Source organism: Antedon mediterranea, chromosome 5 (genome assembly GCF_964355755.1).
Source record: "Antedon mediterranea chromosome 5, ecAntMedi1.1, whole genome shotgun sequence".
NCBI lineage: Eukaryota > Metazoa > Echinodermata > Crinoidea > Comatulida > Antedonidae > Antedon > Antedon mediterranea.
This window is the reverse complement of record NC_092674.1, coordinates 21,437,193-21,462,270: the sequence shown is the minus strand read 5'-3', so window position 1 is coordinate 21,462,270 and position 25,078 is coordinate 21,437,193. Positions and strand designations below refer to the sequence as shown.

Here is a 25,078-nt window from a genome sequence, read left to right as displayed (position 1 = left end):
GTCCAGGTTCCTATACAACGCTTCATTTCAGATGTCAAGCAATTAAGGTGAATACATTCTTTCGTCGAATATTGCGTAAAATATTGCTTATTTTTCCCATTTTTGTAAAAATATATTTAGAGGTAGCGACGTGATATGATGTGGTTTCTGCGAGTGCGTTTCGTGCTATGCATACCGCACCACCTCTTATGCAAATGAAGGGCGGAGTGCTATCCGACGGTTGAGGGCGCAAAGTAAAACGTAATATGATCATCAGGAGTGTCATTATTTTGCTCGTCGATACCGGGTTGTTTCTACAAAGTAACACGACAGGCTGTTCGAACAAAAATAAATACCTAATCATCTTTATATATAATAATATAATAAAGTATGTACATTTTATTCACGCTGCTGCTAGCCCGCTACCGCTACGTCACAAGAGATGACTGATCATTTATAAGCTGAAAGCAAGCAGCAGTTATAGTAGGCCAACAAGAGACTGACGTTTTTGCTAAAATGCATACTCGACTATAATATTTATACAGTAGGTCCCAGCTGCTGGACCCAAAAAAAAAAACGTCTGGGAAAAGAGTCTATGAGGGCTCACGTTTGAACGATTTCGGATTCTTGATTCTTTGATTGGTTGACGCGAATCAACAGATTGTGGAAGAATTTCCACTTGTACTGTCACGATAAATATGGTCCGAGGTAAGTTATCTTGTCGGATAAATACTATAAATAAATGTATTTTATATAAAAACATGACTTAAGTGTTCACTCATATTTCAGCCTGCCACACACTCACATAAACTGGTATGAGACGCTGCATTGCCAGCTAGATTTTATTTATGATTGGGCCTTTTTTCTTCCTCAGCCTATATTGGATAGTTGTTTTATAATAATTGTATTGAATTTATATATTGATTGATTAACCATAAATAATTAATAAATTTAATTGTTGTTAACATCATGGGGAAACGAAGATGTTAAAAAAAAAACTGGAAAACAGGCAGAGATACATATTGTATACAAAAAGCAATTAGTACTGATGAGTTACTACAATGATTATAAAAAAAACAGGCTTAATTTATAATATTAAAATAACAAATAAAACCCCGTAGTTTTCAATATAATATAACTAATCATGGCCTTTTTTTAATGATATATACATTATGACTCATTTTGCGCACCATATATTTTTGTAAGACCGGACCATATTTGGCGGCCAAAAACAGTCCTACTGCCCGGACCGATTTTATCTAGGCCGGACCAGTTTTGGTGGCCAAAATTGGTCCGGCCGGACAGGTTTTGGCAGCCATAAATGGTCCCCCGGACTGATTTTGGCAGCCAAATTTTGGCCCGGACTGATTTCGGGTGTGACAGTACCAACCAACTTGAAGTCACGTTGTCTCTAGAGGGTATTCAGTTGCATGCCTACAGTTCAGGTTGAGGTCACAGACAAACAGGCTAGGCCTACAGCACATTAAAGTTCAAAATTGACCATTTTTAAATGCCATTTTTGAATTAGTAGATTAATATTTGTTGGCAAATAAAACATTGTTGGAAAGGTACACATGTCTTCTTTTAAATGCTGTGTATGTATACAATTACCTAGTGAAAAAATGGGCATGTGATTCATAATTAAAGAACTATATGGCCGGTATTCATGTGAAGATTGTATGACATCCTTTTAATAATTTATCATAAATTAATCAAAAGAACAATGATTAATTTTAAAATGTCGAGCGGCGTTTTTTGTTAGAAATATTTCTTGTTTATTATGTAGGTAAATTGCCAAAGATAACCATAAGCAAATTTATCATTATAGCTGGCAATCTTGTTCACAAGACAAGTCTTATTGGAGATGATTGTAATTTTTCATTAAAAAAATCTTGATATAATAATGGCAGGAATTTAATCGATGTAATTTTTATCCTCACAAATTACTCGGGCGTAAACGGCGTTTTAAACTTTATAGAACAGCGCCACCAACATTATTTGGAATTTCCTATTCTGATAATAAAATGAAAATAACCGGAAAGAAAATCCAAATTGTAATTGCTATACATTACTAGCCTACTATATAGACTACTATAGGCCTAGCAAGGTATATAAGCTAAAAATAAATTAAGAAATAATCAGTTTTTCAATTGAGTTGGTAAGTAAGATTTAATATAATCATCATAAAATAAATGATAAAGAAGCCTGGCTATGCTAGCTAGCTAGGCTAGGCCCTCTGTGTAGTAGTAGGAGGTTACAGACAGGTAGGCCTAAAACTTGCTAACCAGGGCCTGAAGTATAAGATAAGGGCTAGGCCTAGATAGCCTAGAGGTGGTCTACTAAGTTTTCGGAACTAGCGATAGGCATAGATGTGTTGCGTCTGGCCAGATGAAAGGGGCTACCTGTACATTTATTGATGTTGCTTCCGAAGACATGCTGAAGATGACATGCTTTGTTGTGACGTCACACACAGGTCTTTTAAATATAAAATTAATCATAAAATTCACTTTTTGGCTCAGACTATTTTGTATGTTTTCAGTATTTCCAACCCTCCTAAAACGTTTCATGCGATACAATGTCAAAATGTTGGCTACAACATACATATCTGGGCATTTAGGTCATTACCTGATTTTCCTCTACGAAAGTATTGAGTGTATAGGCCTATCTAGGCCTACTTCATTCAAGCTAGGCCTACTAGCTAGACCAGTGAACTTTGACAGCAAAGTCATGGGGTCACCAGACTGCTTTTCGGCCACCAGTTATGGAACAGCAAAATTCATGCAATGCCACATGTACAGTATCATGCGTTATGAGTCTGGGGTTCCCCTTTTTAACACAACATTATTTTTTTGGTAATGATGACGTTTTTTAATACTAATTTGTAATTGATAATAAAATAGACTATAACGATTTTTCCTTGTGTACTAAAATATCAAAACTGTATGAGTTTATATTTCAGGGAATATAAGTAAAATTATAAATATTTTGGCACAAATGGCTTGTCACACATATTCTTGCGGCCGAAATGATCAATATACAATAGTTTAAAGTTCTGCTGGGTGACGTGCCATGACTTTTGCCGTTCCATAATCAGTGGCCGAAATTACTGGCGGCCGAAATCAATGAGCCATCAACTGCCCTTGTCTGCTAGCATTGTATGAATGCCAATGCAAGGTCTAAATACTGTTTTCCACTAGGCGAATTTGTTTGCTCCAATCCAACTTTTGCAGAGAAAAAAATCGCACTACCCTTTCAACATTTTTATTTTCATGTTCATCGCCTTTCTGCTGAGCTTTTTGATTCAAATGAGTGAGCTTTGATTGGTTGTGATTTGAACTCAAGGAACTAGAATTTTGCAGAGAGGGATTTGGAAGACGAAAACATGAATATGCATGTGTGTAAAAGTTGATGCTTTTGATTTGTGCAAACAATTTCACCTAGTGGAATTTAGGCTTAACGCTTGTAGCTTAGTTCAGACACAAAAATAATGAACATACCCTAAACAACCTACAGTAGCAATAGTATTGTCAACATTAAAGTGCCAGCTGTTTCTGAAGCCAAGGTCCACCAAGAATAATTGGTTTCAATTAATCAATTGAAACACATAATTCTTTGTTTCAACAAAAAATAACCAATCCATACACGTTTTAGCTGTAACACAGAATAGTGATCATTAGTGAAACATTTTGGATCGTCTTTTGATCTTGTAATATTACCACAGATTGATTATTGTATATAAGATTTAAGATTATTTTGTGGAGGAGCATAACATTTGGTGGGCATGATGTGCTGATATAATTGCCTTGCATTGTCCAAATATCAATTTGTTAATTGCTGTTTATAGCATTTACCATAAACCTCGATTTTTAGACTCTTGTGTAAGGCTTCTTTTCAAGATTGGCTTCTTTGCATGATGGGCTTCTTTTCAACATAACCAAACTGAAGAGGGGATTCTTTTCGAAAGTTTGGCACGGAAGAGAGCGAAGTCAGGGTCCAGTGAACATGTGCATATAGCGCTAAGAAAATAGTTTGAATGGTTTCAACAAATTCGCCTAGTGGAAAATCTGCTGAGGCAGGTTTCTTGAATAGAGGTTTGCCGTAGTAGTGGTAAAACATATTTTATTTACCCTCATTTTTTTAATCCTGAATTGGGTTGTACCAAAAAAAAGAGATACTAATTACTGTTATCTATAATAATGAAGAATTTATTTGAATGCTATTTTTATTTAGACTTTAAAAACCACGATGCCAACAAGTTTACAGCAACGTCTCAACAATTCGGAGTACAAGAATTGGATAAAATCTGGTCAAGCACTTAATCTATTAAATGAAAGTTTAAAACCATTCTCAGAACAAAAGATAACACAATTTCATGACCAGTTAAAGGCAGATAAGATGCATCTTGGACAATGCAAATCGTGTAAACCAAAAAAAGAACCACCTGATAATTGTAAAATATGCAATGCATGGAAAACTGATATATTTGAGAAACACAGTAATAGAAAAATGACATATTGGTCGAACGTCGACCCAAAGGACTGGCCAATAAACAAGTGGGAAGTTGCGAAGACATACATGCCACGTGGACAAAAGCCAGGAGGAGCCTACGAACCAGATATAAGCGCTATCTTAAATCTCATGCATACATGTAAAATATTTCAACCTGATGTTGCAAAGACTCGAATTGAAAAGGTAAGTTACTGTAGATTAATGATTTAATTGAATGTATTTTCTCCCTTTTGAATTTTCTAATTTCCATTTCCTCCTATTTTTGCTATTGGAAATGTGTTGTTTTCACCAAGAATAATTATTTTTCAATTAGCATATTTTTTCTGCACTTTTTGTATTTTCCAGGAGTTGTGGTCACTACTCACTCTTTACTTGCGTTACTTTTCTTTTGTTTCTTCTAAATTCTAACAGCTTGGTTATACTGTATAAATTTTCTTTTTCTTCGTGAGTTCTGAAAAACCACTGCCACCATGTAACGGTAGTCGTGTCGAGGGCCAAGACAATAACGATGGCACAAAATTATTCAATGTACAAAATATAATATTTATTCAATCAAAAGTTAGAGGATAAAACGATGTGAAAATGTAGTGATTCTGACTGATGTTATAGTCTCAAGAATCAATATCCGAACTAACTAACTTAACTACAAAACATATATTTATATTAAGGGGACAGAAAGGATGACTAATTAAATGGTACCACATCCTGATTGACTTTCCTTGGAAGACCCACCTCAGGAATGTAGTGTTCCAAGTTAAATAACTGATAGGGTTTGGTTCCACCATGTTACACTGCGTTATCACCAAGATTAATTATTTTTCAGTTAGCATATTTTGCTGCACTTTGTTTATTTTCCAGGAGTTGTGGACACTAACTGTAGGCAATCTAACAACAGGAAGCTGAGCTCAATTAGATCAAATGTTTTATGTTTGGTTGCGACACGATCAGTTTCACGCCCTAAACAGAAACTGGAGAATAATGTACTGTACTGTAACCGCAAATAGTATTTGTCACATCCAGACATAAGATCAAAGAACTGTTATAAGTTCCTATCTTGGCAAGGCGAGCTCAGCTTCCTGTTGTTGAATTGATTTGGTTCTTCAGTAATGGTTTAATTTTGTTGACCCAGCATACGTTTTATAGTAAAGAAATTAAATTATTACTACAGTTATTTCACGTACTAGAATAGTGTTACTTATTTCTTATTACAAATGTTGTTTTAGATAATTATAAAGTATAGTAAACTTAACCCATTTTACTATTTTTAAATGTTCAAATATGTAGAAAACTTTCCAGAAAGTAGATGATCAGAATATTCAACAGAAACCATCCCATGGTTGAAGTAGAGGTGAGAAATGGTGCACACCTCTTAATGTTGAGGAACATTAAACCAGTCAAATAATGAGATAAATTGTGATTGGTTCCCAATTCACTCTAAATGCACTCTATTCTACTCTACTTTTATAATTTATATTGGAGATGTTAATATTTAAACTATACCATAATAATATTTTATTCCTTTTGAATTTTCTAATTCCCATTTCCTCCTATTTTTGTAAACTTTAACCATTTAGAAAAGTGTGTGTTTTTCTTTGTATCATTATTTAATCAATACATTTCAATTAGTTAATATTTTTAAATGATCAAATATGTAGAAAACTTTCCAGAAAGTAGATGATCAGAATATTCAACCGAAACCATCCCATGGTTGAAGTAGAGGTGAGAAATGGTGCACACCTGCTAATGTTGAGGAACATTAAACCAGTCAAATAATGAGATAAATTGTGATTGGTTCCCAATTCACTCTAAATGCACTCTATTCTACTCTACTTTTATAATTTATATTGGAGATGTTAATATTTAAACTATACCATAATAATATTTTCTTCCTTTTGAATTTTCTAATTCCCATTTCCTCCTATTTTTGTAAACTTTAACCATTTAGAAAAGTGTGTGTTTTTCTTTGTATCATTATTTAATCAATCAATTTCAATTAGTTAATATTTTTAAATGATCAAATATGTAGAAAACTTTCCAGAAAGTATATGATCAGAATATTCAACCGAAACCATCCCATGGTTGAAGTAGAGGTGAGAAATGGTGCACACCTGCTAATGTTGAGGAACATTAAACCCTTCAAATAATAAGATAAATTGTGATTGGTTCCCTATTCACTCTAAATGCACTCTATCCTACTTTACTTTATAATTTATATTGGAGATGTTAATATTTAAACTGTACCATAATAAACAAGGCCAAAAAAACTTGTTTGTTTTCTGGATCCCCTTTCCCTCTTTACAAGCACCCTTCCAGCCCAGAAAAACATTTTACAAAGATAAAAAAAATTAAATTGTTAGTAATTTTGATTTCAGGGGAACTTCTCCCGTTAACAGCAAACAAACTTTTTTAAAGGCTTCGTCTATTGTAAATTATATAGCACAATATAACATATGAAAAAAACACATTCTTCAGTGTTTTAATCTTTTAAGATTGCACAGAATCCACTTGTATTAGAACTACTGTAGACCTCTCAACTCTCCCGATAATCGTGAAGACTCCCGATATTTTGTAAATATCTTCCACTCAATTTCTTTAGGGATAAAAATAAAATTTCTACTACCTCTAGGCTTCATATGACTGGGGCGGATCCAAGGGGGGGGGGGTCCACGGGGTCCGGACCCCCCCTAAATTTTAAAGGTGCCCTTTTTTTAGAGGTTCAATATTTTATTTGTGTGGCATATTTGTGTGTATATTAGTATGCACAGAGAAGGTTACACTAACCCCAAAAATAAAAACAGAAATTTATCACAATGCGCGCGATGTTAAGTTACGGCGGCCGATCAAACGACATTTACAAGTTAAATAATACGATTTTATGTAATATGAGATAATAATATGAATGTGAATAAAAGTGGTGTTTGCGCCACAAAAGAGAAAAAAAATAATAATAAAATATTGAGTTTCTGCATTTTCTCGCTTTTAGTATTCTATGACATCCAACATGTTTACTTTTATAGATGCCAATATCTTTCCATTTTTAAAGCAACCACATGGTTTGATGTCATTTTTTTTAAACACCCTCTATAGTTTGGAAATGCTCATAAAAACTCCCAATATTTCATTTTTTCGAGTTGGGAGGTCTGCAGAACTACTGTTATATAGATACTAGTGAGTTGTAACTTACTAACCTAACAAACATTTTTATAAAACAGAATTAATATTTATCTTATTAATTCATTCCTCTTGTCGAGGCTACCTGTGCTAAAAAAGGCAAGCATAAGATAACAAGAAATTGTGTTTGTAGAGTACTATTTTGAATCATTACAGGAACATCACCTAACCAAATTGCTGTTCTATTTTCTTTCCTTTTTGGAGGCGGTGAGGTGTGGGATTGAAAATATTATAATTTAAAGATGTATTGTCCCTTGAAACACAAAAAAATGAAGGTCAAAATATTCTAAATTTAAAGTGGCCATATCAAAGTAATATTAAAGTTATTCACTTTAAGTCGAAAATTTGAGCCAAAAACAACAAATTTACGTAATTAACAGGTAAATTAGTTTGATTACATTTCATCTGGAAAATCGTCACGAGCGAAAGTAAACAAAGATTTCAAACCATGAGTACGCATTATGCATATGCTAAATTAGGATTGTTTACAACTCGTCACGGTTAAGAAGGTATTTTCACACAGATCATGAGGAAGTTTTATGATTATGCATACAGAGTATCCAAACAAGCGCGTTTCATTATGGGATATGTTTTGATTGAAAACTTTGACTGGAAGTCAAAGTTATTTTTTTAACAAAAAAACGTCTGTATTTCAGTTAAATTTTTATTTTTTTTTGAAAAATTTTTGGTGATAGTTAATAACTATTATGATACTTCAAAATGACCCATCTTTTTTCGAAATCTTTTATATTTTATTTTTTTGGAATTAGTCAAAGGGACAATACATCTTTAATATAATATCCTAAAGAAATTGAAAAGAGAGAGGACATTTTTAGGAGGATATTTTATAAATCTTCTTTTATTGTTTTATGACATTTGTTAAATTGTACTCATCTGTTCTGTGTTTTTTTTTATACTGTACTGTATAACATGTGTATGTATATATATATATATATATATTGAAAAAAAATTCATGTTTTTCATTTATTACTGTAGGTCATTTCTGTAAGAAACTCTATAATGCATTCAACTGACATGAAAGTATCGCATGACAAATTGAAGGAGTATTTAGACACAATTCTGAAAATGTTTGATAGATTAGTAAATTTACCAAATGCCGCCAGCGAACAAGTTCGGCTCAATATGCAGAATGTTACTGAGGTACTGTATCAAATACTAACTATTATCATTGATCAAATGAAGATTGCCTTCAATTTATTTGTGAAATATTTTATATTAGTTTTTAATTTTCTGGCACCTTTATATACACTACTATGGAAATGACGGTACCTAAACTCAGAGATATTAAAATCTATAATACATAATATAAAAACAGTAAAATAATAAATAATAATAATACAAGTAACATTGTTTCATTTACTTTTCAGTTAGATACGTTTGAGTTTAAAGTATGCTCAGAAGCAGTTGATTCAGCTGACAGTAAAGGGTAAATATATAAAACCAAAATTTAAGGCTGCGACACACTAGGAGGTTAACGATTAAGATAAATAGATGAACATACATTTTTCTTTAATAAACCAAAAGAAATTTGTAAATATTTTATTCTATAGGATAACCATTGATAATAACCTAGTGTGAAACAGGCATTTAATCATCCCATCATGTATCACTGTATGTCAAACTGCTTTCCCTGGTTCCAGTACTACCAGATACACATACATTCAGTCCAGTAAAAGAACCGAAAAATAATGGTTGATTTGTCAACTCTATTACTTTTTATTTATAGTGCAACCTCAAGTGAATTTGAACTACTTGAGATAGATCTTATTTCTCAACGTTTCAAAGCATTGGAACAAAAATTTGATAGTATAGAAGATCAATTATCCACTCAGGTGAGATTGCCGCAATATAATCCAGATTCAAATACATCCAATTGAACTGTAGTTCTTTATGAACTATATAGAAACAGAAACAGCAGGCCATCTTGTATATTAAATGCATCTTCTAATTTTCTGACTTCACTGTTTTGAAACATCCAAATTGCGGTCACCATGACATAATTAAATCATAATTTATAAGACATTTATAGAGCTATAATAAACTCTATAATTTATTCAGAATAAAGAAGACCTGAAGGAAAGCCTTAATGAGTTTTTCAATCAGAACCCTGATTTGAAACATATATTTAACAATGATCTTACTGAGATATTTGAGAATCGACTGCAAGGTGTCGAAGGTCAAGTTAGTGAATTAGACAGCAGACTGCAAAATCTTGAAAAGAAATCGTCTAAAGGCCAAGGTATTATATAGGGTATCATATCCTATATTGGATTTATATTTTATATACTGTATTTTATATTTTACTCTTTTGGTACTCTGAAATTCTACGTCTCCATTCCAGTTTTTGGTTCAGTTTCCGGTTCTCCTGTTGTCCTGTTTTTCTTTTCAAGTTTATGGGCTGTCTCTCTAAATACTTTGCTTCTTGAGGTGTGTGGTATGAGAGCTTTAGCCAAAAAGTGTGTGCCTCATTCCAGATGCGTAAGACATGACGTTTGTGATTGGTATATGAAAATGTTTACACTTTGTGTCCTACTGTAGATTCGACTACATCAGCTTTTTATCAATTTTGTAAAATGTCAGTATAAATGTTAAATTTATTATTATGAATTAATAATGGAATATTGCATATCATTTCTTGTAATCTTTTAGGAAACACTGGTCAGCAAAAAATGTACAAGAACTTTCTGCAGGATTATTGTATAAAAAATAAATTACCTCTACCAGTTTATGAAGAATTTGTTTATGATCATAAAGGTTAGTGGCATTTTAAGACTGTATGATGCATTTCTAGCGTCCCTTTTATCAATTAAACAATAGAGCACTAACATATATTATTAAAAGGCTGTCAAAAAAAAGATATCAGTAAGCAAGTAATTGACCAATCGTAATCAAACGTTTTGATGATAGGTGTGTCTTATTCTAGAATGTTCATGTAGATACTTAGATGTTACTGTATATGTAAGGAATGGTAATTTATTACAGCGCACAATGCAAGTAATTGACCAATCATAATCAATGATCAATGGTGATGGGTGTGTCCTGTCCTGTCACCCGGCTTTACGCACCTGAAGTGCAAAATCTATATAGTACCTTTGATATTTGTCTGAAACATTTTTGGAGAAGTATTAATTTAACTTTTTTGTTGAAATTCCTACTTGTAAATATCATTGTCTTTTAGGGGGGCATGGTTGCGTTTTGAATGTGAATGAACAAACATTTGAAACGGATGAACCATCTCAGAAAAAAGTAGATGCACAACAAAAGGTAGCTAAGAAAGCATTGCTGCATTTTGGATGGCTTAGTAAGTTACATATTTCAAAGGAGAACATAAAGTGCTATTTAGATCAAGGTTCATATGGGTATTGGAAAATCTAGAATTTTAACTTTGAGTAATTTCCAGGCCTGTACTGTAATGGAAAAGTTGAATTTCATTTAAAATAATGGGAAGAGACATAAGGCAAAGAAGTTTTTGCTTTATTAACTAGTCATGATCATGATAATGGTTAGAAAGGTCATGGAAATTAACTCTTGATAAAGTGTATGCTGCTGTTAGGATTTATAAAAGTGCTGGTGCATATCAATTTTAATCAAATTGCTCCTTTTTCACTATACGGTATTGAGGTTGGAAAAATATACTTCCCCGCCCCCAATTGATCTTTAACATCTTTTTGTGTAATGGTGATTTTGAGTGCCAAGTATTGATTGGTTTCCTTTTTTTAGAATTACCTGATACTAGTTCGACATCATTGCCTCACCAACCAGGCAAAAAAGAAACCACTAAAAAAGAAGAGTCTACAGCAGCTAAAACAAATGATTCTGAAAGGGACACATTCCTTAAAGGTAAAGTTAGTGTTTTATTGATTTAATTATCTAAAATAAAGAACTTATAATAAATATATACAAATATATATAATATATAATTCTTTTAACTTGTACAGTGAATCATACTGGTTATATATTATTTTTCAATTTAGCTCACTTTTAACAGTAAAAAAAAAGGCCATTTTGTTTACTTTATTGTTGTGTATTTCTAATTTTCATTTTGCCAAAAAATTGAATAATCAAATAAATTAAAAGAAAATTCACAATGATATCCAATTATGACTGCTACCAGTATCATGTTTGTTAAATACAAATTTTAAATACAATTTCCCGATTTTAATTGGCTAGCATGCTGTTTTGTACATTTCATTTTGATTAAGCAAGTTAGTATGTACAGTATATTGTATTGTGTTTTCTTACAGGGAAGTCCGCTGTGCAGTGTCTCAAAGAATACTGTGACAAAAACAGTAACTACTACAAGAGTGTGAATTATACTGATGAAAAGGTAGCAAATGAAAGATTCTTTGCTACTGTTACCATACAGTTTGTAAATGGAGCCCATACTTTTGAAGGAGAAATTAGTACTTCTAAGAAGTCTGCCAAACAACATGCTGCATGGAAAGCAATCCAGGAAATAATAATCCAAAAGGATTACCCTTCAAGTATAGAATCGACCCGCTCTGTGCCAGAAGCTTCTTTATCAGATAAAAAAGCTGTGACATCTGATTTGGTTGTGCCATCATCCAGTATAAAATCTCCTGCTGAATCCATGCCTGCAAATATGGGATTAGAGAATTCCAGTATTATATCTGCAAAACCTGTGACATCTGATGAATACTCTTCAGCTCATACATCAACTGTAGCAGTCTGTACAGAACCCATGATTGCAGGTATATTATTGAAGAATTCCAGTACTAAATCTGGAGCAACTGTACCACCAAGTGGAGAACCAGGGCAATTTAGTACTACTAAACCAGACAATGTAGAAATGCAACCTAATGAAAAACTGGATTCTAAAACCACAAGAAATGTAGCAGTACTTGGAAAATTCAGTTCAGAAAGTTCCATGATTGCAGGTATAGTATTAGAGAATTCCATTACTAAATCTGGAGCAACTGTACCACCAAGTGGAGAACCAGTGCAATTTAGTACTACTAAACCAGACAATGTAGAAATGCAATCTAATGAAAAACTGGAAGAGTCCAAACCGAGAGATTCATCCAATTCTGAAACCACAAGAAATGTAGCAGTACCTGGAAAATTCAGTTCAGAAAGTAACAAAGAATTGTCATCTAGTGGAAAACCTAAAGAATTAAAAGCAGTTCTATCAAGTACAGACCCTGTGACAGCAAAAGCAGATGCCCCAGAAAATCAAGGTACAATCCATTTTTTTCCATTTCTTATTTTATTCAAAGAAATAAAGAATTTAAAAAATAATTATGAGAAATCTTGAGTTAAATTGTTGGAAATCCACACAAGTTTGTATCATTGGGCACAACAAGAGACTCTCGATATTTCATGTCATCTCCCGGTCTCTCTGTAAAATATAATTTCTCCCGATATTTTGGATAAAAAAATATCCTGATAATGATAGTCTCTCGATATTTCGTGTCATTTCCCGCAAAAATACAGTATTCTCAACATTTTCCACCTTTGCTAGACATTAACTCATGTTCTCACTCTTTTCTCATGACATACTGTAGTTTGGTTGGGGGAGGATAAAATTTAGGGGATTATAATTCTGCTTTCTAATCTTTTAATTTAGAAATCACAATCCTAAAGGAGGTTGATACCATTTACAAGAACAAACTACAAGAACATTTACAAAAGCAAGGTGAAACAAGTATTATCCCAGACTACTCAAAGATGGAAGAAACAAAGCACAATTCTACAAAATGTTTCAGAGGAGTTGTAGAATTCAACTATAGATTTCAGTTCACCAGCAACGAAACTTCTAACACTAAAAAGAAAGCAGAGATGCTGGCAGCAAAAGAAGTTTTATCTGAATTGGATATTACAGATTATTCAGAATCAAACACAAAGGGACGGTTACTGGAGGTGTTTCCGCACAAAGCTGTTCAGTTTGTTGTTGAAGACAATAATGATGGCGCGACAAAGACATTTTCTTGCATAGTGTTTCTAAACGTGCCTTTGAAAGTTGACACAAGTAAATTAGCAGCAAAAAAAAAGCATGCTGAGCAGCAGGCTGCTAAGGAGGCATTCGAAAAAATTCAGGATAAGACACTATTCAATCGTAAATATTTCAATTTCAAAAAGTGAATTGCCATAATTATGCTTCAACTGTATATCTGAGCATAGGTGGCTATGAGTTTACAGCACTGGTAACACATACTAAAATAACTTCTTTTCTAGTTAAGAAACTTTATATTGTTGGTTGTAATTTCTCATATTCTCCTTGTTTTGCTGTATATGTTTTATGATCAAAGATCAGTTTTATCCTGATCAAAGATCAGTTTTATCCCGAACAATCTTTTCCAAACTCTTTCTTCCGTCTTGGAAAACCTTCTAAATCAAAATCGTCAGTCCAAATGCTATTTCTGTTTCTTCAATTAGCTGATTTATTGGTCACAGTGCATATCGGCCATCTCTCATTTCGAACAAAGGGTATGGAATGCCACCAAGAAGAAATATTATGTTCAATTGGCTAAGGTAAATGGTAGCTACAGTACTGCCAAGAGAACGTACTACACTTAGAAACATTCCTCTAGGCAATTCTAAGAAAAGACAATGTTAGCTAGCTAGTAAATGTTTTATTTATTACAAGAGTGGTGTGCCATGAATTTATGGTGTACAATAAGCGACTGCCAATATTTCCTTAAAAGTCATAAATTACTCTGGTTTCGGGTTTGTTAAATGCGAAAATAGAAAACTCTTCACATTCCATAATTTCAAGTCTAAACTGTTTTAACCATGTATACCTGTATTCACATTTTGATAGAGTACAGTATTCCTGCTGTATTTTGAATTCTATTTCAGTGACTCATAATCAAATATCTTTTTATTTCAACTTTATTTAGGCTGAGAGGCAACACTTGCAGCTGAACCTGTAGGCCAGTTCAATATAATACATTTCATTACATTTTATAGTGTAAATAGATATAATTTAATATGTAAATGTATATTTAATACATTTGATTAGTAAATGTATATTTAATACATTTGATTAACATTCAAAATATAAAAAGCAGCGATTTTATTGTATAAAAATAGTGTTGTAGAATGATTTATATTATTATTCAAAATACAGTATAAGAAACTGTCAATTTTATGTATTAAAATAACTTTTAGAGTAGATTATCTTGCAAAATATTAATTGACAATATAAACCATTGATTATTGTTAAAAAAATGTTGTCCATCACAAATTAAGTGTTATAGAATCGAGTACATTTTAATATTCAAAATATAAGCAAACGTCATTGATGTTTTTAAATAACTTATAAAGTAAAAATGTTGTAATTTACCGATGATTTTAATATAACTAAAAGTATTAAATGTGTCAAAGTGTCAAAATAATATTTAAGATATAAGAAAACAGTCAATTTTAACGTAGCCACATCACTTTCAAAGTGAAAAATTTTGTAATGATTTTTGTCTATGTTAATAAATATAGAAATATTGTTTTTGTTCATATTTTACCTACTGTACTTAATGCCAATAAAAGCCAGGAAAATGCAGTTAATTCATTCACACACTAAAGGGACCCACTGCCAGTTTACTAATATCCCCAGGACCAAATTAGAGGTCCAATCAGTTTACTCTCTTTAGATTAATAGCCATCTTCTTAATATACAGTACCATGACAACCATTAGAAAACTATCCAATGAGTGCCACTCTTCTCATTACAGCAACATAGCTATTCAGCAGGCAGCAATGAGTGCTGCTCTCCCACTATAGCAGCAATGCGTGTCACTCTCCCATATGAGGGTCACTCTCCCATTAAAGCAACATAGCTATCCAGGCAGCAATGAGGGTCACTCCCCCAGTAGGGGCTAATTTGATGAATGTTGCATCACTTGTGATTGCATAGTAATACATTGTTCCACAAAACAGGGTCATTCCAGTCACCATTAAACCGCCAACCTGCAATTATGTTAATTACGATTAAATTACATGTATTTATTAACACAGCTTCTAACTTATGTCTAATGATAGTTAATGATAATTAAACTAAATGTATAGTCAAGAGTCATGAATATAAAAGAAAGACTAAGATTGATTGGAACATTGAATAAGAAAAAAAATGTAAACAAAATATAAATTTTTTTAATCCGACAACACTGAAAGTTGTATCATCACACGTAAACCCTTTTCACATCTGTAACCAGGTTTGATCTGGTTTATTACATGTTTTCCGCCACGCATAAGCGGGCGCATAAGTTGTTCAGGTGTGAAAAAGGTATAACTTTTTTTTTGGAATACTGAGGAGAGCTCATCTTCAACTCTGGCTTACCACATTTGGTCTACGACACATCGGAACACCAAGTAGAGCCAGTGAGTGGTAAAAATGATACCGGTTTGCAGAGTCAAATGCCTGTGGAAATAAATGTAATCAATTAAAATGTATTCTCTTTCTGTGTAAGCAAATGCTTGTGCAGAGATAGACTTGCTCCAAGTCTGTATTAATTGTCTTTTTTTTTATTTATTTGTTTTTCGATTTTTGTATGAAACCAAGCCTTCAAGTAGTATACGTATGAAACGTCATATGTGCCAAAATATTTATCCTTTTACTAATATTAAAACAAAACTCTGGAACCCAGACTAGTGTAGAGAATGCTGAAGGAATGTAGGGCCTAACTGTATATGAAAAAGATGCACTACAGTGACTACTGCTGCACACTTATAAAAACAATCCAACTTACAACCATTTCATGTTCTTTGCCTTCTTTGGTTTTCAATACTGAAAAGGATAGCATAAAGTATTTTTAGTAAAATAAGGTGTTATGTTAAATTGTTTGACAGTATTTGGTTTTACAGTATTTATATTAAAATTAATATAAAGCTTGCATGCAGTTTTTACACTATGTAGTTCTAAAAAGAATTTATCTTTTGAAACGTCGAGAACTCAACAGTTCTTTTCAGAACTACATACAGTACACCATGGATGATGTATTTATATTTTTATATCAAAATTTGATTTTTGCCATGCAAACCTTCAAACAATATATTAATTATTATAAATTATGACATCTGATTTTATTTAGTTTACAGTGGTCTGTGGATTAAATGCTAGCACATTCTTCATGCATTGTAGTTAATAATAATAAAAAAAACGAAGTCGCCCTGTATAGTAGGAAGAGGGTAGGCGCGCCTGTATGCTACTACAGGCTGACCGTGTATTCAAAATGCATGGGACCCTGTATGTATTTTTAGGGCCTCTATCTACGGTAATCCCTATCTACTACTATCTATAGCCTACCTAGCTAGGCTAGTAAGCTAGGTTAGGCCTAGTTTTCACGTAAGTTGTTTTTTTTTTATAATCTTTTTAACATTTCAACGAAATTAATAGTACCATGAGCGCCATAGGTACCGAGACCAATTGCTGAAGCCCCTGATAAACCTGCAATTCTGACGAACAATTTAGTAGTTGAAGCAGCAGCCATGATTTAACTACAGTATTTGTTATGATCACGTGACTATACAATTTCTTTGATCACCTGATCTTTAAAGTACCAGCAGCTCAGAGGATCGGATCGAAGAGCAGCTTGTTGAGATATAATTGACCGAGAGGAGATTTTTAAAATGGTTATTATCCACCCAGGACATTTGTTTGTTAGATTAGCAGGTGTTTCTGGTGCAATTGCTGTCACCTTAGGTGCATACGGAGCACATGGTATGTAGGCCTAAAAGTATATTTATAGGCCTATCTAGGTAACTGTATCATGCCGGTCTTAGTCGTTTACAACAAATGATAGGAAGATACCGTCCTATCATGAGCCAATTCAATGTAATTGTAGATGGACCATGGATGGATGGAGTTTTACCTCCTCCATGTATGGACACATTCTTTAATCTTTACGCTTATTTACCCATGTGCTGTAGTTCTCGTCGTAGGGCATAGTCCTACAGTGTAACTAACTAATAAACGGCTCATTTTCATTATTAATGACCGACTAAGTGCTGCTCTGACTCTACAAAAACAAGTATATAGGGCCTATCCACTTAACCCCTTACTGTTCATGAATGTGCTACAGCTTAATATAGTGATAGAGATATGATAGCATCAATACAATATACATTGTCATAGCGTGGCTCTTCTCAAACTAATATGTCATATTTTGTAATTTAGACCTGCTGACGCAACTTTAAATTCTTCTTTTTTTCACAGTACTAAAGAATAAAGATGGAAATGAACATAATAAACAAGTATGCAAACTTAGATATTTTTTAAATTAAATATTGAAATAATGTTTTAACATCTTTTTACGTGCCATTTTAATGTCACTATAGATTGTTTTTTTTGGGTTTAATTAGGCCTATGCCTATTCAAATTTAGTTCACATTTTTTTAGGCATAATTGTCGGCTTTGTAGGCCTATTATTATTTGTATAGGGCCTAACAGATTTTACAATGTTTGTCCTACTTGGACAAGAATATTTTATAATGCTTGTGTAGGCTACTGAAACTTTTAGGCCTACTGGCGGATTTGTGGTTTTTTAAATGTCATAAATGCGAGTTGATGACATTCGATTCCTTAATCGGATCCTTTTTTTGCAATTCATAGGTATTTGAAACTGCAAGTCGATATCATTTCTATCACACTTTCGCACTGTTAGCAATGCCCCTCTGCAATAGACCAATCTTGGTAAGTAAAAATTATATATAAATATATCCCCCCCCCCCCCCACACGTTGGGACGTTGCGATCAGACGCGAATGAGCGTAACCTCATGATCACGGACTGTCGATTGAATGTAACGTAAATCTTTTAATAGTAACCCATACCCTAATAGTAAACCCCCTTCTAATAGTAACCCACACTCTAATAGTAACCCACCTTATAAGTCAATCTATAATAATAACCCACTACTCTAATAGTTCCCCATGGGAGTTACTGGGAGTGTCACAAAAACTTATGATGCAGCCGTATTTTGAAAATAAGGAGATAATACAATGTTGATCTTGGGAGTGGGGAGGATTGAGTGTTTTTGAGTTTATAAAATAAAAAGGTAGAGTTCAACCAAATTATTCGTACTGTTTTATTATTTTGCTATGAGTTGCTGACCGGAAAAGTTGGTGTGGGTTACTATTTTCAGGTGCCTAATTTAAGATTAGTAATAGTAACCCACTACTCTAACCCCCCTTTAGTAGTAACCCACCCTAAAAAAAACAATCAAAGAATAATAACCCAGGGCTACAAAACTACAAAAAAGATTTACGGTATTTATTAATTTTCGTGTATGTCAAATAATATAACATTTCATCCCAGATGCTGGCCAAAACCAACTTTTTTAAATATCCATCAAGAATGATGTTTTTGATCTGGCTTTCAATAGAGAATCTTATTAGGCCCTATGGTTTTATGATTTTCGAGAATAAAACATGGAAACATATTCAAGTAGTCAATATTATATGGTCGTAATTATAACATGGACATTTTTTAGTTTAGTTGGATCGTAAAAGAATGAACAACAAATACATATGACAAGTTCCTCTTGTAAAAGACAGTAACGTACGTATTTGACGTCATCATGTCTCATCTTGGCAGTCGGCAAATTGATGTTGGATCACGGACCTATATAAATTAATTTAATTCATTTTATATGTTACAATGAGTTTCGCTGGAAAACATGTGGTATAAAACAACAGAGTTATACCCCTTTTACACCGCCAGACATGACACAGGTTTGTTATAAGCTCGGCGGTGTAAAAGGTATATAAGTAAACGTTGTATCTCACTTTATTCTCAAATTTTCCTTCATAGGCCGGATCACTGATGGCTATTGGAATGATGATATTCTGTGGCACGTGTTATTACCAAGGATTAACCGGGGATTCGTCTCTTGTTCGCCTGACTCCTTGGGGTGGAACAATTCTGATCATATCCTGGTTATTGATGGCTATTTAACGTCATTTCTTGTAACTAGAGCCAACATTTATTATTTCATAATTTCTTTTGATTTGAAGATTTTATAAAAGTAAATATTGTCAGTGTGACCGGCCGAGAAACCGTCAAAATGTTTGTTTAAGAAAAAACAATAAACAACAAATATTATAGAAAAAGAGGGCGATGGGTGTCAAATTGGCTATCCCTATTTTTACTTTTTAGATAAAGTTAGGCCTAATATACTACTTTTATTATTCACACTATTTTTGAGATACGAATAAAAATAAATAGAATATACTCATGTTTAATAGAAGTTGCTTTATCTTGACACGTTAACCCCTCTCCATTTAAAATAAAGTTAACAAAGAATTTGCCTTTTCCGTGATAAGAGACGGGAATTACGTTATATAAATACCGTATATACACAATAACCTAGAAATTGATTAAATGAAGATTTATTTATAGATTGAATAATTGTTATCCGATAATCTATTAATTAATATCTACACAAAATACTCCTCAATTTTATAAATTAACTAGGCAGTTACCCGTGCTCCGCGCGGTCTTTTTCTGCCTTGTGATTATACAATTCGTATGTGAGGTGTAAGTATAATAGAAGTACTCTGAAAAATTCTCTTTGAAATATCTGTAAGCTAAAAAATGAAAGCAATACTCAATAAGGAACTTTATTGTGTTAAGACGAATATAAGCGATGCTAAAAAAATTTACTGTGTGAATATTAATCTGGATTAAATTATTTATGCTCATAAGTAGTGCCTTTTTAAACAAAATAATTAAGAATGTTTTTTTGCAAAAGAATTAAAAGCAAACATGAAAGCCTATTTCATAATGCGTTTTGTCAAAATGTTATTATGACTTCTCCTTTTGTTAATCATCGGTTCTATGGTGTAATGGTTAGCACTCTGGATTGGAATCCAGCGATCCGAGTTCAAGTCTCGGTAGAACCTTGTATTTTCTTGGTAATGCCTTTTTTTAAACAATATAATAAAGTATGATGTTGTTCTTTTTCAAAAGAATTACAACTAATTAGTGCCAGTGGTAAACCAAATCATATTTCGTAACGCGATATGATGTTGTTCTTTTTCAAAAGAATTACAACTAATTAGCGCCAGTGGTAAACCAAATCATATTTCGTAACGCGTCTCGAATTCTGTTTACTTCTGCTTTGGTCGTCAATCATCGGTTCTATGGTGTAATGGTTAGCACTCTGGACTTTGAATCCAGTGGTCCGAGTTGAAGTCTCGGTCGTAGAACCTGATTGTTGAAGCACAACCAAATACGAGCGCCAGTGGTAAGGTTTTAAGGGTTTGTAAGAATGCGACTATCTAACTAGTGACTAGTTAAACGCAATTCTAGTCTCCGTTAACTAAAACGTTTCTTCTTTCTTTCGTGCATTTGCTTAGTTTAAAATACAATCCAATGGCATTGTCTAAGGATCACCATAGCAATAACGCGCAAATTACGCTCGCGTAAATAATGCATTGTGACCTTTATTCTATTTCTATGGCAACCGTAGAACAAACGGACGCCATTTTCTGATTGAAATTTCTCACAGAAAGCTTATTTCAAAAAAGCTCTTAAATTATTTGAATATTATCGATATATTTTTAATATCATACTAAGAAATATGATCGGAAGTAACAAGAAGATCAAGAACATCTTTATTGGTACAACTACTTCAAAAGGTAGTGAACAATAGGCTATATATCTTAAATTGCAAATTTTTGTAAGCCACCACTGATTTAGATTTCCAACATCGGTTTATACGTAGACGCCCTTCGGGGGTTGGCACTCAAACTTACGCCCGCACCAAATACACCCCTCGCCCACAGCCCCCCATATCCCCGCCCTCCAAAATTTACATTGGTTGTATAGGCTATACTGTACACAATAACGTATGCCTAGCCTATACCAACAATGCTCAAAATGTGTATAATTTATTATTATTTTAGGCCTAGGCCTATGCCCTTTAGGTCTAGGCCTAGGCCTAGTAGGCCTATTAATTTTCTAAATTGTGATTTACATCATTAGCATTGTTTATTTACATTGATTATCCATGCAGGTTTGGGTTTCAGTCTGATTCCTATAAATTAAAATTTTAATTAGCCTGACCTACCTTAAACTATAGTCTTAAACATTTATATAAACAAATGGCTGCAGTCGCGTGCTCATTGTGTTTATCGACCGACCGACCAACCTACCAACTGACCGAAATTACTGAACATGTTTAAAAATGTTGAAATGTTTAAAAACATTTATATTTTTTTAATTTACACGTGCGTAGCCTGTCACTTTTGACGTGCTCGTATAACGTAATTTCGAGTTGAAAAGTAAGTCAAGAAAACAGAAATCGGATAAAAAGAGTGCGCAATAACATTTAACGCGCAGTGCGCGCGCAAAAATCTGCGCACTCACGGCAATTTTGTAAACGCTTATAATTGCCTGAAACGTATTCTTCATCGAAAATAAATTTTGAAGATTTTAAGCGCGCGTACGCATGCGTTACATGCGCTACGCACGTAATTGTATTGCCATATGATGATGTATGCCCTGAAATTTATGAGTACCAAATTTTATTTAATTGGGATTCATGGTTGTGAAGATATGATTACAAACGTGATTTCGTTAAATCGTACGTAGACCGCGTAATTTTTTATTGCGCACTGTGAAAACATAACCACATCAATTCCTGGCCATAAGGAATATACTGTGAAAAATTGACTTAGCTAGATTAAACTGATATCAAGATAAGGTCAGAAAGCGATAAAATGCATAGTGATACCGGACCGACAGACAGACAGACCGACCGACCGACCGATCGACCGACATAGTGAACTATAGAGTCGCGTCCACGCGACTAAAACTTTATATTGACATGTGACAGATTCTGGAGAGTTCCGTGATGTTCCTTCAACGGATGATGGAAAGTCACATTCTAATAATGCCCTCAAAAGGAAGCGAAAATGGCGAAACTTAAAGCCATTAACATCAGTCATAAGCCACAAAGGTCCAATCAAAATCAAGCGACCATGGCGGGAAATCAACATTACCAATGAACTGAGAAGTTCAACAACTAAACTGAAGGTGAGTGGTTTTTAGCATGCATTCTATTTTTATAGAAAGATTGTACAGTCGACAAACAGTAAGACTGTTTTCCAAATGTGGAACATTATTTTAACATAAGGTTATATACTGTAAAAAGTATTATTTCCATTGTAATTCTTAAAGCTTTTATGTCTTATTAGTTAATTTATTTAAAGGTTATTTATTAATACAGCTTACAATATTGACCACTTTCCACAACTTTCTGACAGTAAGTTACAGTAAAGTCTTTATAATGTAAACTGTATTTGTGTATAACAATATTATACTAACATGTAATAATATATAATATTTATACATTTTGTTTTCATTGCTTATACAATCTACTACTGTACATTAGTCATAACTTACAATGACATTTTTATTTATTTCTAAATCATGGCAATTTAGGATATTTTGTTTGGCAGCTACAATCTAATCTCGTCTCTAATGTGTAAGTAACTTGTTGTACGACCAAAATGTCATTTAAAAAAAATTGTTTATTTTAGGTATCCATGAGGAGAAGCCGAGATTTTTCTACAGCGACGGAAGTGATACCAATTTATGTGCATCCACTCGTTCACCAGCTAAGAGTCTTTATGATGGTAACAATTTAAATGTAAAAAAAGATATAATAATTACAAATATAGTTCATCTTAACTTTTATTACAGATCTTTATCGCCACTCTCTCGAGCTTCGCGTTGCAAGAAACGCTACGATAGAACCGTCCACTCCATCCGGAAGTCGAGGAAATGTTTTAAGACTAACTCACCGTACTGTTGCTGGCTGAGACATCATGTGGCTGGTACCAAACCAAACAGAAAGTCCATACGTACGTTGATGAGAGTATTAAAGACATTGCTAAATTGAATGCCAAAAGAATGGCTGGTAAGTATGCATCTCCTCACTGCAAGTCGGAAACTCAAGAAGTAGGTATAAACATTGGTAACATTGATTTGCTCTGTAATGAAAACCGTCTTAGACATTCAACAGTTTCTAGTATACATACCAGGAGATCCAAACGGGTATGTTTCAGCACTCATGACACACCAGAGCTACCACCATCAGTTGATGAAATGCTTGATGCTGATCGGATTTGCAAGAGAAGGTTGCCACTGCGTAAGATGTCCAATGTAATCTGCAGTACCATCATGATACCAACACTCCTGTATAGCAGCTCAACTAGGCAATCTAAACGAGTGTGTTTTAACATTCACGACACACCAGAGCTATAACTATCAGTTGATGAAATGCTAGATGCTGATCGGAGTTGCAGGAGAAAGTTGCCACTGCGACGTAAGAGGTCCAATGTAATCTGCAGTAGCCTACCATCATGACCAACACTCTTGTATAGCAGCTCAACTAGGCAATCTAAATGAGTGTGTTTTAACATTCACGACACACCAGAGCTACCATCGATTGATTGCTTGATGCTGATCGGAGTTGCCAAAGAAAAGTGCCACTGCGTAGCAAAGGTGAGAGCTGTAGTACCATCATAACACCAACGATCATACATACCGGTAACTCTACTAGACGTGATGTAATGTTTGATGCTGATCGGATTTGCAGGAGAGGTTCCATTGCGTAAGTAGTTTGATACGGTAAGTCTACATGTTTAGATAAGCGTGGTTCCCACTAGCGACACAACGCAAGGACGTAACGCAATGCAAGTGAATTGACCAATTGCAAAAGTAGGCCTAACAGTTCTTTTCAAATATTATTTCACTACTTTGGCTAATTTGGAAAGAAAACAAAATTTCCAGTCTGAAGTCGGAGATGCTACCTCATCGTGGTAGACTGGTGTCAACATCATTGGTATCAACACAAAATGATACTAAGGATGGCTAACAGCATCACGCTTAACCCATCCCAATGAAGAGACTCGCGTTTCCTATATGCTAGCTTGCAAAAACAGAATTTATATTTGAACTTTCTCGTACACACAGAAAGCCACTAATGAAACTAAAACTTTCAGGGTCACGTTAGACAATTTCAAATAGCGCAATGTATTTTCACCTCAAATAAATCTGTTACGCATACATTTTTTTTCAATGCAAGTAAAAGATTAACATATTATTAAAATTGAGCAAAGATTTCCTTGCGCATTTTCAAGTAACACATTTACTTGATGTTGATTAAATGAATTTTTTTTTGCGCATTTTACGTCAAAACTGATCGTTTTGTACGTTTAACGGCGTGATTTTTGCACATTGAAATACGAATGTTTACCGATTTGTACATTTGAGGGTGCTAAAGAAAAGTGACATGCATGACATGTCGAATGAGGGCAAGAAGTAGATGAGAGGGACATGCACTTTGAACAATAAGTATGGTCCGGTACCGAAATTAGATGATGACGCGCTGACAATAACGAAAGTAATACTAAACTATGTTTTGAGTGTTTTC

The 25,078-nt window shown here is 33.7% G+C and overlaps 3 protein-coding genes and 1 non-coding gene across 6 annotated transcripts; 3 read left to right on the top strand and 1 right to left on the bottom strand.

The window, feature by feature from the left end:
• The first annotated feature begins 2,013 nt into the window (after nt 1-2,013).
• On the top strand, nt 2,014-14,283 carry LOC140049532 (uncharacterized). 3 transcript variants are annotated; one of them, XM_072094437.1, is made up of 11 exons: nt 2,014-2,137; nt 4,210-4,671; nt 8,656-8,820; nt 9,048-9,106; nt 9,407-9,512; nt 9,739-9,919; nt 10,330-10,434; nt 10,859-10,981; nt 11,401-11,520; nt 11,925-12,878; nt 13,268-14,283. In XM_072094437.1, the coding sequence occupies exons 2-11, from the start codon at nt 4,225-4,227 to the stop codon at nt 13,780-13,782; spliced, it is 2,775 nt and encodes a 924-aa protein (XP_071950538.1). In that variant the 5' UTR covers nt 2,014-2,137; nt 4,210-4,224; the 3' UTR covers nt 13,783-14,283. The 3 variants fall into 3 exon arrangements, with proteins under 3 accessions (XP_071950538.1, XP_071950539.1, XP_071950540.1); XM_072094438.1 differs by lacking the exon at nt 10,859-10,981; XM_072094439.1 differs by lacking the exons at nt 2,014-2,137; nt 4,210-4,671 and adding an exon at nt 6,452-6,578.
• A 536-nt stretch (nt 14,284-14,819) lies between these two features.
• Nucleotides 14,820-17,180, bottom strand: LOC140049536 (transmembrane protein 256-like). The gene is made up of 4 exons (XM_072094441.1): nt 17,036-17,180; nt 16,386-16,423; nt 15,977-16,057; nt 14,820-15,606 (listed from the first exon to the last, which is right to left on the bottom strand). The coding sequence occupies exons 1-4, from the start codon at nt 17,124-17,126 to the stop codon at nt 15,463-15,465; spliced, it is 354 nt and encodes a 117-aa protein (XP_071950542.1). The 5' UTR covers nt 17,127-17,180; the 3' UTR covers nt 14,820-15,462.
• Nucleotides 17,181-17,209: 29 nt separating this feature from the next.
• On the top strand, nt 17,210-20,329 carry LOC140049533 (transmembrane protein 256 homolog). The gene is made up of 4 exons (XM_072094440.1): nt 17,210-17,356; nt 17,852-17,889; nt 18,248-18,328; nt 19,447-20,329. The coding sequence occupies exons 1-4, from the start codon at nt 17,266-17,268 to the stop codon at nt 19,588-19,590; spliced, it is 354 nt and encodes a 117-aa protein (XP_071950541.1). The 5' UTR covers nt 17,210-17,265; the 3' UTR covers nt 19,591-20,329.
• Nucleotides 20,330-20,771: 442 nt separating this feature from the next.
• On the top strand, nt 20,772-20,846 carry Trnaq-uug (transfer RNA glutamine (anticodon UUG)). The gene has a single exon. It is a non-coding gene; the product is annotated as a tRNA-Gln (tRNA).
• Nucleotides 20,847-25,078: the final 4,232 nt, after the last annotated feature.